The sequence below is a fragment of the Diorhabda sublineata genome, chromosome X, assembly GCF_026230105.1.
Source record: "Diorhabda sublineata isolate icDioSubl1.1 chromosome X, icDioSubl1.1, whole genome shotgun sequence".
NCBI lineage: Eukaryota > Metazoa > Arthropoda > Insecta > Coleoptera > Chrysomelidae > Diorhabda > Diorhabda sublineata.
Window position 1 is genome coordinate 25624120 of NC_079485.1, and position 16564 is coordinate 25640683.

At 33.1% G+C, this 16564-nt stretch overlaps 1 protein-coding gene across 1 annotated transcript in view; it reads left to right on the forward strand.

Annotated features, from left to right (window-relative positions):
* The window catches only part of LOC130451416 (cubilin), a 70302-nt gene that overhangs the window by 4466 nt on the left and 49272 nt on the right, over positions 1–16564 (forward strand). The window contains exons 4-20 of the mRNA XM_056790413.1: positions 505–608; positions 1440–1581; positions 1788–1923; positions 3090–3190; positions 3346–3472; positions 3554–3880; positions 3967–4154; positions 5828–5999; positions 6522–6600; positions 6685–6790; positions 6925–7093; positions 10691–10869; positions 12490–12643; positions 12793–12989; positions 13063–13222; positions 13872–14234; positions 15597–15783. Coding sequence (XP_056646391.1) covers positions 505–608; positions 1440–1581; positions 1788–1923; positions 3090–3190; positions 3346–3472; positions 3554–3880; positions 3967–4154; positions 5828–5999; positions 6522–6600; positions 6685–6790; positions 6925–7093; positions 10691–10869; positions 12490–12643; positions 12793–12989; positions 13063–13222; positions 13872–14234; positions 15597–15783 — 2891 coding nt within the window. The remainder of the gene's footprint in view (positions 1–504; positions 609–1439; positions 1582–1787; positions 1924–3089; positions 3191–3345; positions 3473–3553; positions 3881–3966; positions 4155–5827; positions 6000–6521; positions 6601–6684; positions 6791–6924; positions 7094–10690; positions 10870–12489; positions 12644–12792; positions 12990–13062; positions 13223–13871; positions 14235–15596; positions 15784–16564) is intronic.

Sequence of the window (16564 nt, forward strand, 5' to 3'; positions counted from 1 at the left end):
TATTTTAAAAATTTTGTTGTACATTTCCTAGTTACTATGAGAGTGAAACGTAAAAAGAGTGTTTTAGCGAGCTGCTTATCATATGTCAAGATCCACTTTTTGGACCTACATCTGGATTTTTTCCTGAGAATTTGGGAGCTGTGAACCATATGCATGGGGAGATATCCCATCAGGCCAAGCACTATCAGGGCAAATGGAATCGAAGGATGTTGGCTGATTACTATTTTGTATCTAATTTTGCTAGAAAATCCTAAATCGTAAATTCATAATAAAACTTTGTTACTCTTTTGTTTTGGACGGTCATTAAAATAATCATATTTCATTAATTAATGAAATTCTTTGTATTTACTTATTTTTGCTAACCGATAAAAGTGGAAAATATGAATGAAGTTCGTGTGGCCCGACAAAGATCAAATTTTCTTTACCAGTGTTTGAATTGTTCATAATTTTCAATATACATTTAACGTCACTCTTTTGATTATCACCAATTTTGATATTTCACAGGGCGAGGATTGTTCATTAGATGTTAACGAATGTACTAGATTTGGAGGAACTGATTTGGGTTGTCAAAACGGTGGTATTTGCGTGAATTTAGTTGGATCTTACAGGTAATCAATTCATATATTTTCTATAACAGTTTTACCATATAAAAATACATTGCAGCCTTTTTTATTAAAAAACACCACCATTGCTTTCGTTGAATTTGTAGAATTCTTAGGGCTTGTTGTGGACAATTCCTTGAAATGGGAGTTACATATTGGCGCCTTATCTAAAAAATTAAGTTCCACCTGCTTTGCGCTGAGATCAGTTTCCATAGAACTGAACTCATCCATTTTCTTTACAGTCTATTATACCTTTATTGAGTCGCATGCTCTTCTCTTTTGGGGTACGTGTGGTGCGACTCAATTTGACCGAATCTTCAAACTACAAAAGAGAGCTGTTAGATATTCACACGGACTAAACAGCAGGGTTCAGTGCAGGGACTTCTTGAATAATAAAAAAATTCTGACTCTTCCTTTCTTATTCATATTTGAATCCTATTTGCCTAATTCATAAGCATGCTTTTCCAATTTCAGAAAGATCGTTGCACGGCTATTCACTTAGGAACGCAGGACACGACCTTTACCTACCTACTCCACGTACAGAATTAGGCTTAATATTTTACAATGCCAGAAAATGCACAATCACTTGCCGATATCATCTTTTCTCGCATTTCGCAATAATTTGAGGGTATATTTACTGGAAAGTGCCTTCTACTATGTGAACGAATGCTATTCTAATAATAATATGTCATTTTCATCAAACATACGGTAATATTCGAGATTGATTAAAACCATTAACAAATTTTTTTTTGTTATGAGTTAGTATTCGGAACCTCCATATTATATCACGTAAAACAATGAATGACCTTATGCCTAAATGACACTTTTATTTTTTAGATGTGATTGTATTAATGGATACGTTGGTATACATTGTATGAGGAAAAGTATCGATTGCGCTACTGCTGGTCCAGAGTTATGTGGTCATGGAACCTGCGTGTCTCACAATAACAAAGATGGGTACAAATGCTTATGCGATCCGGTAATTAACGCAAAAAATAGTTTGATACTTTTTCAAAACGTAATTAATATCATTATTTACTTTGGGTTCATTTTTTATAAACTATTGAATATTAAACATCAATAAAATCTTATCATATTGACAGAATTCATTATAGTACATGCATCCTTACATCGAAAAAATAAATATTGGTGTGAGCCGTTAGTGTTATTGAAAACTATTTTTAGGGCTGGACAACAGATGGAAAAAATGCCCCTTGCACGGTGGATGTGAACGAATGTCTTTCAACACATACATCCTGTGCACCTAACGTGGAATGTATAAATGTTCCTGGTTCTTTTTATTGTGGCCACTGCCCCCCAGGTAAAGTAGATATCATAATACATAGGATCAGTATTGTTTTTTTTAGTAGAGTATAGTATATTTTGAAATATTTGTAGTGAATCTTTCAGTGAGTAATGTAGTGAAAACGTTATACCTGATCTATTGTAGTTCCGATCTGACTAATACTTTTTTAAAAATAAGTATTGGCTCATTATCCAGAAACATATGGTACAATAGATCTTTCAGGTGTTAGTGAATAGTCACTGAATAAAGCTGACGTACATTCGTACACAAAAACATCTTCCAAACTGCGAAAGCGACTATCAAAGAATTAATGTTTCGTTTGATGTTTTGAGAAGAAACAACGATGTTGTCTGAAAAGTATCTGACTTAAGAAAGGAAGCCTTCACCTTCACTTTGATGAACACAATCCTATGTCTTATCTAAAAAATGGTGGACATCACTTTTCCGGCCGATGAAAGCGTCTTTGCTTTTTCCTGAGCAGGTTTACCATTTGCAATCAACTGACTTGACAGTTATTTCATTTAAGGAGTGTAGTGGTGGATCCAGTTATTACGAACGAAACTCGACTGATTTTGATGAAACCACGTCAATACGGTCTGGAAAATGTTCATATGAATACGCTTTTGGTCCATAGGGAGCAAACACGGCACCCAGTGGGCGGATAGCTTTTATGTATCGACAGCCTCTACTTAAATCCGTCGGTCGTTGACGCAGTTTTTAGTTGTCCTGAAAGGCCGTCGTCCTATTTCAGAAAAATCTTCACGAACTGAGCGATCAAAATTGTTTAAATTTCAGTGCGAAACTCAATGTATTCCCAAAATTATATCCATAAGTGATGTTATCTTCAGGGGAAGTCGAAAACTTTTTTAACAACCTACCTTCGTATATGAAAAATTTTTCATCATATGGATAGTTATTTTAGGGGAGCAAATTTCAACGTCATGAAATAAGCTATATTTCTAACAATGTTTATGTTGAGAAACTATAGGTAAATGGACAATAAAGGATAGTGTTGAGCCTCATGGAACTTATTGCTTAATGTCATAAGGTTTGTCAATCGGAACTGTTGAGTATGGATTCAATGATCCTATAGATCACACTGTAAAGAGTGTAACATTGATAATTGGAACATCATGGCCAATTTTAAGGAAATAAGTATTAATTTGCTATTATATATGTAGGTTTCACTGGCAACGGATATCACTGTACTGATATAGATGAATGCTTGATAAATAACGGAGGTTGTAGCTCAAATCCAGCAGTTCTATGTATAAATACTCATGTAAGTCTACTTCATTATCCGCATTGAAAAAAATTACATGTAAAATAAAATTGTCGCAAAATTAAAATCGTGTAAAGGACATTTGGGAACATATTTATTTCTTCCTCTGAATGTTTACAATTTACATCAATAATAAAAATTAACTGTACGTTTAGGGATCGAGGGTATGCGGTCCTTGTCCGCCAGGATATGTAGGAAATGGTATAATGTGTACTTACCAAGGAGTATGTAATATAAATAATGGTGGTTGTCATCCTCTAGCTACCTGTAGGGACAGTTCAAGTAAGTGCAAGAATGGTACTTGGATCATACCTCGAAACTCGCAAATATATTTTAATTATAAAATCTAATTTTTTATTTCAGGCTTAGGTGCTACTCAATGTATTTGCCCATTGGGATATATCGGTACTGGTGTAGGTCCAAATGGTTGTGTTCGTTCTAATGCCCCATTAAATCCTTGCAATCCTAATCCCTGTATCAACGGACGTTGTTCAGTAAACACCATAGATGGAAATTACAAATGCGATTGTTTCAAATTCTATTCTGGAAGGAACTGTGAAACTTTACGAACAGATGCATGTACTCCGAATCCTTGCCGAAATGATGGAGAATGTCAAAATGTAAACAATCGTCTAGTGTGTCGTTGCAAGACAGGATTTGTTGGCACCTATTGTCAATCACAACTCCAAGGTGAATATATTAAGAAGTAATCACTAAAAATTTCGTACCATTTTAAAATTTTCATGTTGGAACTATTTATTAAATATATTTTGCAGCTTGTGGCGGCTACTTAAGAACTGATAACGGCACACTTAAATATCCTAGTGGAGATATACAAACTTACAACCATCGTTCTAATTGTGCATGGACCATAATACTAAATTCCACGGCGAAAGTAATTAAAGTGAACATAACTAAATTTGATATTGAGGATTCTCCCAACTGCAGAAACGATTGGTTAGAAGTAAGTTAAGTTTATTAATGAAATTTCAGAATTCTTCTAATAACTATCATCATCTGGTGCTTATGTTCGTGGAAATACAGCAATTCTGTTAGCTCAATTCTTAATTGCAGGAATATTTTAAGTGTTAGAGCAAAACTAATATACCGAGGCGACTTTTAAAGAAGCACTTATAATACCCATTCACACTACAAAAGTATTGAATTTAGTTAGTTTCATATTATTAGTAACCCTGGCAAGAAATCAGTGCCGCCGAAAAGCACGTGCGTCTAAACAGAATATTTAAATTGGTTCAGTCTAAGGACAGCAGCGTTCGCAGCGCTGTATTTTATGTTTAATCATTTTAATTCGTTAGTAAAAATGCGGCTTTTTTTACTTAACTCTAGTGTTTCATTGATAGTGAGAGCTTTTTGGGGACCCTTTGAAGTAGACAATACAGTACCGAATAGTGAAAAAAGTTTTATTTTAAATATTTCTGAGTATCTAATACGAGAACATGGATATCAGTCATCAAACGATCTGGATACTTAACTATAATACCATATTCAATCATTGATCATATAGTACAAGTGGGGGATGTTATAGATCATACAATCAAACGAAATTATTCAATGAAAGAAAGTTTATGACTTTTATGGAGTTAATATAGTACCAACATTAAACATGTACCCTAATTATGATTATAAATGTTTAGAGACACTTCGCTGCGTTATAATTGAGTATGGTTTTGAACATGAAAAACTTGAGTGAAGTTGAGTTGAAATTGTTTTTAAACACAGTTCCTTTCATTGTTAATATCTGCATGAATCCTTTTGATAAAGTTGCGTTTGAAAAAGTAAGAAATTCGAAACAGAAAAAGGATTTTTTTCTATGATGTCAAAGCTGTGACAAATAAAAGAACAAATTGTAATATTTGTAAAGTGAGAGTACCGGGTTAACAGAAAAATCACGTTTTCTTGTGACGGGGCGAGAATGTTAGTTCTGAATACTGTGCCAGGTAGGATTTGACCTAAGATGATATGCTTTGATAATTTAGAAGAGATCGCTATTTTTTCATGATGAGATTGGGGTTACAAGGCCAGAAGGATGAGGATTGACGACCTTGGCATTGAGGTACGGAGTGATTATTTTTGGTGTAATGTAGAGTGCTGCCAGACCAAAAGCCTCTCTCCAAAAACTCATCGCCTCGCCGAGATATTGATTTCATCATTTTTTGAGATGCCGTGATAAGTCATATCGTGTGGAACTTTCACCTCACCAAACCACTTTCCTCGTTTAATAGGGGAAGCTTTACCTTCGTACGTGGACTTTCCCTGAATCTAGGTTAACCTAGCCTAACCTGAGAACTCGTAGTTCCCGAAGGAAGTCATACGTGACTTGGCAAAAATGAAATCAATATCTATCTCGGCGATGCGATTAGTTTTTGGAGTGAGACTTGCGACAGCATTCTACATCACACTAGAATTGGTCTCTAAAATGTTACCTCAATCTCCCCATGTGATCACGGAACTTTTACTTTACAGACATCTAATCTTCCATATTTACGAATGGCCTCTATATATAAAGCAACATATGATGAAGAAATATCTCTCAATAATATTTGTAGAGTAAAACACACAATAATAACATCCAAATAATCACCCCATTAGCTGCAATACAACAAAGTTTCATTTTAGATTCATGATGGTATGAGTACTGCCGCGCAATCTCGAGGAAGGTTCTGTGGAAACAAAATCCCATTAAATGGTTCATTTACTTCAACGCATGACTCGCTCTATTTATGGTTTAGATCAGATAGGATGATTTCGAAAGGCGGATTTGAACTAAGTTGGGTGGCAGTTAAACCAGGTAAAATGAATTTTATAATGACAAAAGTTTACGGGCCATTCTTGTGTCTTGGTTGCAACAACACGCGGATTGTATTGATTGTTATGTAGGTGGTCATGCTTGTGACCAGTCTATTGAGGAGAAAGTTGGTGAGAAGATGTTAAAAGTAAAAAACTGTTTGATACTGTTACTTAATTATAAATAAAATTCAAACACTGCCGCCGCGCCGCTTTGGAAGTTAAGACCAAAACGAAAAATGTGCGAAACTGCTTCTTTGCGTTAATTTTTTCCATAAATATGCTCAGACAATAATTGCCACCAGTACATTATTTTCCATGGATTGATCCGAACTAAAGTGGAAAAACTCTTAAGCGTGGCCATGTGCACAGAATTTACAACACGGCGATATGATAGTAACGTTAGTGTCGCTGCGACCAGGACGCAAGCATGGCCGTAGAGTAGACTAAATTTCAATGAAGTATTTAACAAATTTTTACTTATCGTTCCTCAATGATGATATACTAATATTATCTATTGATTTAGTGTGTGATCAGACCTTAATATCAACTAGTCATGGATCAATTCAGTCTCCAGGTTCTCCAGGACATTATCCATTGAATAGGTAAGTTTATAGTTGTGATTACAAAGAACCTTAAAACGTAACTCTTTAACAAATATGTTTTTCAATTTTTATCAATGTTTCTAGGGATTGTCATTGGCGAATTATCGCGCCATACGATAAACGCATCATGTTCCACTTCTTCTCTCTTGATATTGGAGACAATAAAGATTGTAATGCTGACTACTTAAAAGTAAGTGAAGCTACATTTTGTCCATAGGCTGCTTTATTTTGTAATCAAAATAAAAGGTACATTTTCGTACTTCAATATTAAACTTTCTCATTACATACAATACCAATAATAATGTATTTTTGAAAAAATTTCAGTTTTACTCCGTACTATTTCCAAGAGATAACGACAATATCTTCGCAGAATTTTGTAATAGCTCTTTTCCTGCACCCTTTTACTCACCAGGAAGTAGAGTTTCGGTTGTTTTTCACTCGGACAACAAAGATACGTATAATGGCTTCCAATTGACTTACTCAGTTGTAGAAGGTAAGTATTAGTTCTAGTAGAAACATAAAAATAAAAATCACCATTATTATATATAAAATCCCCAAATAGTGTCTCGAAGCATAATTATATGTTGTCTAGTCAGTGTTTCTTCTACGGTAAATCATTGAAACGGATCAAAATTTTTCAGTATAATCCGAATGCTTACTTTTAAGTAAGTAGCAATAGTTGGTAGTAAGGTTCTAATCTTGTTGTGAAGATTAATACTGGTATACGCTAGCGCTTGTCAAATAAAGTTGTATATAACTTGGTTGGCTTCGATTTTTGTTTTTCTAAGAATATCTATTTTTTTTTGTTGAATACTCCTTCTAGGTAAAGCGTATGTTTACATTGAATAAATTGGAGTCTTTCTCCAGTCTTTGTAGCATATGTTCAAAGAATTCTAAGCGTTTCGCTTTCGGTGTTCTGTGACGAAAGGTACTAGTAATTTGTATGGACTCTATTGGTTCTTCTTCATTATTCTATCAATCTTTGAACAATATATTTCAAGTTCACATGATGCTTCTGTTAACCTATTTCCCAGTTCCGAAAATTAATTTAAATAAAATTACCTTCAAAATAAAACGATACGCCAAGATCTAAGACGCTTCAAGGTGGATTTAGAGGACAGGCGAGAAGGACGGTAATTATTTGACGTTCTCAAACTCTGTAAATCCATGAGGAATTCCGCGCTCCCATATATAGTTTAGCTTGATGCTCTACAAAGGCTGCGTTTATCTTAAGTTTTTTATGGACATCTGTCTGACATGAAGAAATTTACTCAATTTACTCTAGGTCTGTTAAGATAATTACTTGGTTATTGAAACGCGTGTCAAACAGTGTAATAGAAGTGCTGTTGTCTGAGAACAGTATATAATGTGTTCAGTATCTAGCAGTGAAATATCCTCTTCAAGATATTTTTTAAACAGTTACAAAAATTACAGAGCACATTGTAGAGCGTTCTGAAGTTACTTTATTCCCAAAATACAAGTTATTCTTCCTATTTTGATAAAAAACAAACTGCGAAGGGTGAAAGTCAAGACGCGATAAAGATTTATTTTCTTTTGTATGAACAAACAGAAATAATCATTACCTCCTTATTTCAAATGTATGACTTTTTTATGACTTTATTACTATATTTAGCTTGTTTTTTTTTTCGAGTATATAGATAAATAATAGTTTGAATCTGAAAACTAAATTGTGAACCAAACTAAAGATTAAAAAAAATGTTTCAAGGGTAGAATGTTTGAAATAAGACATTATAAAATTATCTTAGAAAGACCCAACGCTTTTTTACATCATATCTATTTTTTATTAACCACTCTACCTTCATTTGAAGTGTTAAAAAAAATTATTTTCCAAATTTTAATTTGGTTTCCTATTGAAGCGTGTGATCTTGGTGAACTTGATCAGTATAATATCACAAATTTATGAAATTATTGTATTGTCATATCATTAATTATGTGAAATACATCAGACATTATTACGTCTTTAAAATCTATTTAAATAAAAACGACGGGTTGCATTCCGGGAGTGCCGGCAGAAGTGAAAACTTGAATATTAACGTTGTGCATTTTTGTGATATTTTGGAATGGTTAGGGAATAATTTTGCACGATTTGCTTTAATTATCAGTACAAAAGTATTAACATTTATGTGGTAGAATAAAATATTTATTTATTGCCGTATCCTATACAAACATGACAATTTATATTATATTACAAAGTTTATCTCTTAGAAAACTACTATCCATAATTTCGACGACTTTTTCATCATCATTATTACCAGAACCATCATCGTCAATCTCTAAAACTGATACCATCGGTTTATGATAGCTGAAGTAAGAAACGAACAGTTTTGATTCGATCCCATTTAAATGTCTAATAAAGACCGCATCGATAGTTTTGTATTTCGTTGTGCTAAGATTGCGATCATTTAACGAACCAAATTCATTATTTAAAACTTCAATTAATAGTTGATTTTTATCATCTGCAAAGTTTATGTTGAAATCTCAACTCAAAATCATTGGCAATTCATCAAAGCTTTTTCCAATTTTTATTGAAGTAATGCAGATGCAGATGAGAATGAATAAATTTTCGTACAAGAAGTCTCGTATAGCACGCAATGACTTATCTGGAGAGATGTAAACAGCAACCATAATAATGAACTGATTATCACCAAAGTGGGAAAGACTTATACAAATATCACAGATTTCAGAAACAGTAGCATTAAACATGCTATTGTATTTCATATGCACACCCATGTAATTTGTGCTACTTCCTCTTCTTCCACCGCGCCGGCTGTCTACTCTCCATCCGTCTTACGAATTTTCGATCAGGTCACATGTACTGACGCGAATTTAACATTTTTTACCCATTTCCAAAAAGTGTGCAACGCCGCTAAAGAAGTTTTCACTTCAAAAATTTTGTTATATATAAACATACCAAGTTAATATAAACTCGTTAAAAAAATCTGCCAGTTGTAACATTGATGAGGGGTGTCTTTGTTTTCATTTCCCTCATTAGAGTAACGTTATACAATAATAATAAAAATTGGGATGACAATGTACTTGGAACAAAACTTAAACTTGCACACATCCAAGATAATCTTGTCTGGAAGTTAAAGCAATGGCTCTCATTCCATGGTTTATCTCTTTTAGATATACCTGTAGAATGATTAGTTATCGTTGACAGTTCGTTTTATTTGTTATCAAAGATATGAATATTTCATTTACATAATTAAATTTTAATTTATTAACGGATTTACATCAAGAACAGAGGTCCTTATTCTTTTTCCTCTTATATCACTTTCAATATATTACTGAAATTGGTGGACCCTGTTCTATTATATTACAACCGCCCTCCCAAAACTTGACAACAAATGTGAGGATCTAACGATGGAAATTGGTTGACATCGTTGTCGAATGTCTCCTTTGGATCTTTGGGAGTTCATCTGAATCACTGGTCTAGAGCATAACCTTACAGCATGTAAAATCAATAGTTATTATATTTTGAAGCAGTTGCTAATGAGGGATTTGGATTTCTAATGTTGGACCATTTGAATTTCGATAAACTGTTTAGTACACACTATGTATGTGTTTTTTTCAGTTGTTGAATCTATTATTTGCAATAACTCAATCCTCTTCAAAATCTTAATAGTCAGTATTATAAACAGCAAAACATGCTTGTAGAATACATAATAATTTATTTTTTGGCAATGAATTTTTATCTATTGAGACATGGGTAAGTAATATTGATATTTTCAACAAAACAATCAAAGCATATTATGTACCTACTTGTGGATGTCTTTCAAGTCTAAGGGCTCTAAGTGGCGCTCCAGAATATTATATTTCAGCTTACCAGGAGAGATTGAAACGTAGCGCGAATGAGAATCGAACTTGCCAAGTGGTTTCCAAAATTTTTCACTCTGGTTCTCAGGATCTTTCTATTTCATTTTATGAAATAATTTTGATGATTTCGCACAACCTTTATATAAAACATTTTTATGTATTTCTTATATTTTTAAGTTATGATTACCATCTAAATATTACTAGTAGAGCCAATAACAAGTAAAATAGTTTTGATCACATATTTATTGTACAGGAGTACCAGGCTGCGGAGGAGTGTTCACAGCTAAAGAAGGGATTATTTCTTCATCACATCATGGTGATTTTACAATCTGTCAATACAAAATCCAACAAACTGCGGGCCATAAGATTAAAATAACGTTTAATAGTTTTGATCTGAATGCAAATGGTGGATGTAGCTTTAATTATGTGGAGGTGAGTTAAAAAAATTTTGTATCGTACCGGATGAGCAACTAATAACGGCTGTTTGCCATACCTCAGGAAGGGATTATATTACAGCTTCATGTCGAAAAAATTATAACAAAAGTGACCCCGAGTAATTTGGTCTACCACTAAAGGGCGCATTTGAAAATATAAAATTAAGGAAGCAATATTTTTTTGAATTTACTTAATTAAGTTATGCTTTATATACGATAATCGAATTCTTCAAAACCTGCATATGTTCCATTCCACAAGGTTTAGCCTATCTCTTCAAATAAGAAATGGGGGAGATTGGGAACCTTGTTATGAGTGCGGTTCAACTTTATAAACTTGATGTTGTTTGAAAGAGCTTTCTTCCAGCAATACCAAACGTCAATACCAGAGGTTCTAGATATTGCCGATAGATGGAGTTATTACTAATCATTTAATAAATCATGTAACAAATCTAACAAATACCAGCTTAAATAATTAACTACGTAATTAATGGCGCCTACGTTGGACAATATTTCGTATTACCTGTCGTATTCTTCAAATTATATCATCTCTTGCCGTGGGTCTATTGGTGTAAACGAGATCTATTATTTAGCCCCAGAAATAAAAATGTAAGCATTTAGCTGGTGGCCAAATAAATGAACTTCCATGTCCTATCCACCTATCAGGGTAAATTTGATCTAAAAAATGTCGAACTTATAGGGAATGAGGTGCCGGGAAACCATCATGTTTTAAGAACTTGTCACGACGAATGGTTAAGGGTACGTCTTCAAAAAAAGTGGCAATTCGTTTCTTAAAAAACCTCTCATTAAAAAATGGCCCGATCATTTGTTCGCACCACACATTTTTAGACCAATAACCCTGATGTTGGATCTCCTACTTCCTACGGGGATTCGTTTCGGACCAGAAGTGCATATTTTTGCAATTTTGCAATTACTATGAAACGTAGACTAATTCGTCTACAAAATTCGTGAAAATATTTCAGGATCTTCGTGTATCATATTTAATAGACAGTTGCAATAATCTAGCCTGATATCATAATCTTGAACATTCAAACTCTGGTGTAGGTTAAGGGTGCAATCTCGCCGTTTACACATTTCTTAAGATATCTCGGGACAGAAAAAAAGAGAGCGACATACAGTTTCGCCATTTTAATTTTAATTTAGTTTAGCCCTACTTAATGCTTTAAAATATATGGAACATCGCATTCACGATAAAAGTTTTTTCAAACAACATCAAGTTTATAAAAAAAATCGGTTATTCAGAACCGAACAGGCATTTTTTCATAACAAGATTTCCCTCTTCCGCACCTCTTATTTGAAGAGACTAAACCTTTTGAAATGAAAAATGCGTAGAATTTTGTCATTGTATATAAAAAATAGCACTTCATTGCGTAAATTCTAATAATTTTTGCTTTGTTAATTTTATATTTGCAAATACGCTCTCTAGTGGTGGACCTAAAATTCTGAAAATAAATTCCACATGTTTTTGGGGGTCACTTTTGTTATAATTATTCACTGTGATTAACTATACTACACTGATTCGAATTAAGATGTAGTATGTATTTTATAAAATTTATTTATAGAATATTTCAAATAAGACTATTTGTATTATTTGCTATAGATTTACGAGGGACCTGATGATAATTCGCCATCAATTGGACGATTCTGTGGAAATTCCCTTCCACCTCCATTCACTTCCCAAACCCATCAGTTAACTATTGTTTCATCATCTAGTGGACAGACAAATAAGGGATGGAAACTTGAATATAAAAGTGGTATGTTTTTAAATATATAAAGTTATAAGTTAATCCAAAAAACCTAAATGTTAGTTGAGTTTCTTCTCTGGTAAATATTAAATTCAAATAATAGAACCAGTTACTGAGATTCTGAGATTATTATATATCGTCATGTAATTTTTTTTAAGTTTGTGGTAAAATTTACACTGCTCCCAGTGGATCCTTCTCTACTGATACATCGTCCAGAGACTCAGCAGGTTGCATTTATCAAATAGAGAGACCTCCTGGAAACTTAATCTTATTATTCATAAAGTTAAATATGCCGCAGCGGTTCATTCGGTATAAAAGAGAAGAAGGAGCTTCCTGCTTCTTGAAATATGTAGAGGTGAGGCCATTATTTGCAACAGTATTGGTTCAAAAGATGCTATTTATAAATTTTTATATGTTGCCTTATCTAGGTGCGAGATGGGGATCATGAGAATAGTACTTTGATTGGTAAATACTGTGGAACAAATACAGTCAACCTTACATCAACTCACAACTTCTTGTGGATAAAAGTAAAACTTAGGTTTTTACAATCTGATCAAGTATCATTTCAATATACATCAATGGATGTTGGTAAGTTACTGAAATATTTTCTTGTACATAAGAGGACATACACAAATTAATATTGTCGTTAATTTGATCTTAATACTGTTATTTTATTCATGACAAACTTCTTGATATATTATATACAATGTGATTCTTTGATTTGGAATTTGAGTCCTATAATAAGGAATCAGCTAGATCTAGATGAGGAGGTTAAGTGCAGAATAGCAAACCACTTCCATGAAAATGAAAACATTCCTTTGTAACAATTGTCTCATTTAGAATTAAGACAGAGAACGTTACTATCTTTGGACGTTGCTTTTGTATGAAGTGGAAGAATGAACTTTGAAGGCCAGCAAAAATATTTAGTGAAGAAATTAGAGAAAAATGTCTTATCTGGGCCATGTTCTAAGAGAAAGCTGTTTCCTGTCTTGCAGTTGATTATCGATAGTAAATAGAATATTGAGATTGTAAGTAGAGGACAACAGCATACAGCTAAGGATCGAGAAGTTTTCTTAGGGCTAGTTATGTACAGATTAAACCTCTCAATATTTGATAAGCTAATTCTATTTATATTTATTTGTAGCAATGTCTCAGGAATTGAAATTGATGTTGAAAGTAATATAAACTCGCAGTTTTTATATATAATGTGGTATTTAAGTTGATAAATATTTTTTAGGCTGCGGAGGCATTTTGAGAAAAAAGTTTGGTAATATTGCATCACCATCACATCCAGATGGATACTATCCTCCAGGATTACATTGTAAATGGACCATAATAGCACCACCTACTAATGTTATTCAGTTAACATGGATGACATTTAATGTAGAACCAAGTTACGAATGTGCTTATGATAATGTTCAAATTTATGATAATAACACAGATTTAGGTCAAGGAGTTCTAATGGGAAAATTCTGCGGATTTACATTACCTCCAATGTTACTAACTTCCTCCAATATGATGTCTATATACTTCTCAACCGATGTTACTGTTAGTATGGATGGATTCTTGGCATCGTATATCTTCATACAGGAAAAGAATGGTGAAGCTTATTTATTACATCTTTATTGACAAGATATTTTTTGTGTGGATAAGAGAATGTTTGATTAAAGGTTGTGAGTGCGTAGGCTACCATATCAATGATGTCCTTATATATAGTCTAACAAATCAAAAATGAAATAAGTCAGGAAGATATTCGGTACATAAAAACATTCGAATTCATGTGGTATTTTGATATACCTTTGTGATTTTTTTGTAAAAAAGGTTGAGTTTTTGTTCAAATATTGAAAATAAGTATGATAATTATTCATATTTTTCGATAATAAAAAGGAGAATGTGAATACTTATATTAACAGCGTAATTGTGATCGTGAATTTGATTATTTCGCAGAGTCTATCTAAGCTAGCACAAACAATAAAAATGAAAAGACTGAAATGTGGTCGTAAACAATTTAAAATTCATTCCAAACAAATTCTGGGTATCGTTCGTACATAGTTCAAAAAGACATTTCCTCAGACGTTGTAGATTTATGTCGTTGTGGTGAAGTTCAGATGCCACACACTTTTATGAGGTACAAAATATTTTAATAAATTCCAATAAAAAGATAAATTAAAGGTAATGACGTAATTATCCACACAATTCGGGAAATATTGGCGAAACTTCACCTCTATTAAGCATAACAGAAAATCAAAATTTTCAGAATTTCATAAACACAATCGAAAAATTGAGTATTTAGACGAGACATTAGTAAAAGCTCAAGTTACAAGAAGTCGCAGAGCTGTTCTTGAAGGTTTATCGACATGTTTTAACGTACCAATAAGTTAACTCCAACTCATTTCGATCTGTGGTTTGGGGTTGCCCTGCAGCGTGCCGATTTTTATTGAAATGGATAATGCTTCCTACAATAGTCACTGAAACGAAGGTATTCTCACTCTAATTAGTCAAAATGCAACAAGCTCTACGTGAATAGGTGATTGTATACGATGGCAACTATCAAACTATATGTATGCCATTACATTCATACATTATCGATTAAATGGCTGGTAGAACTGGTTTCACCACTGTCACCGTTTCTTTGGAAGATTAAGCATGGAATATTGCTAGAAATTACGAAAAAAAGAAAGCATTAATAAAATATCAAACAAATTGATGTATAACATGAAATAGAATTACTAATAAAACTACTATAATGTTACTGATGACTAATTTCATATTTAGTTTGTTAGATTTGAGTACTTGCAATAAGAAACATTGCACGCGTCTCCTTCTAAGTTTGTGCCCATAGATACGTGTCTAGTTTTTCTAATCAGTCTCTGATGTGAATGCATCTTTCTCTTTATATTAGATAGATGGATGGATAACACCTATAAATAACATTGCTTTAATCACCTTTGTTCTATTTTAGTATGTGGTGGGAATTACTTCACAACATCAGGAGTAATTAAATCTCCAAGGTATCCTGAGTATTACCCAACGAATAGAGAATGCACATGGACCATTAATGTACCACCAGGACAACAGATAATGTTAAACGTAACCGACTTTAATATTGAAAACTATTCAGGTTGTCGATACGATTGGCTTGAGATAAGGTATAATATAAATACATAAAAATCTGTTTCATCAGTGTAAAAACTTTATTTTATGTTCACTTGTTTTAATGTTTTAAATATGGTTCAATATCAAGTTCTTCCTATTGCTCTTATATTAATATAGGCAAATTGGGCGATTTTGAGCTAAAACCTTAAATCAAATTGGGCGCTTTGGATTTTTTCGATTCTGGGAAGTTTTGGGATACTGAATAAGTCTAGCAGCTCTTAACAAAACTACGGGTATGGATTTTCGAAATTTTGGGACTTGAAACTCAAAAAAATAGCGAAACGCGAATAACTCGAAAACCATGAGAAATTCGAAAAAAACTGCCGTAACAAACAATGTAGAGTATACACTTATACACTTAAAAATATTTTAAGTCGCGAATAACTCGAAAGCTACGGGGAATTTGAAAAAAAGTGTTGAAGAACATTTTGAATTGCGGATAACTCTAAAACTATGAGCATTTCGACACAAACTCGGGACAAAAAAGTGGAGCACAACAAAATTTCCATTATAAAATGGATTTGAACTCTCAAAAATATTTTGAATCTCGAATAACTCGAAAAATATGTAGAATTTGAAGAAAAATGCCGGAACAAAAAAAAGTAAAGCACAAACTTCTCCATAAATTGGTTCGTAGGCATTTTTTCCTAACCTCAAAATTTTTACCGAAATATGCGTTCAAGTACTCAAAAACATTTTGAATTGCGAATAACTCAAAATCCATGAAGATTTCGAGAATACTGCCGGTACAAAAAATTTCGAGTCCAAAAGAGT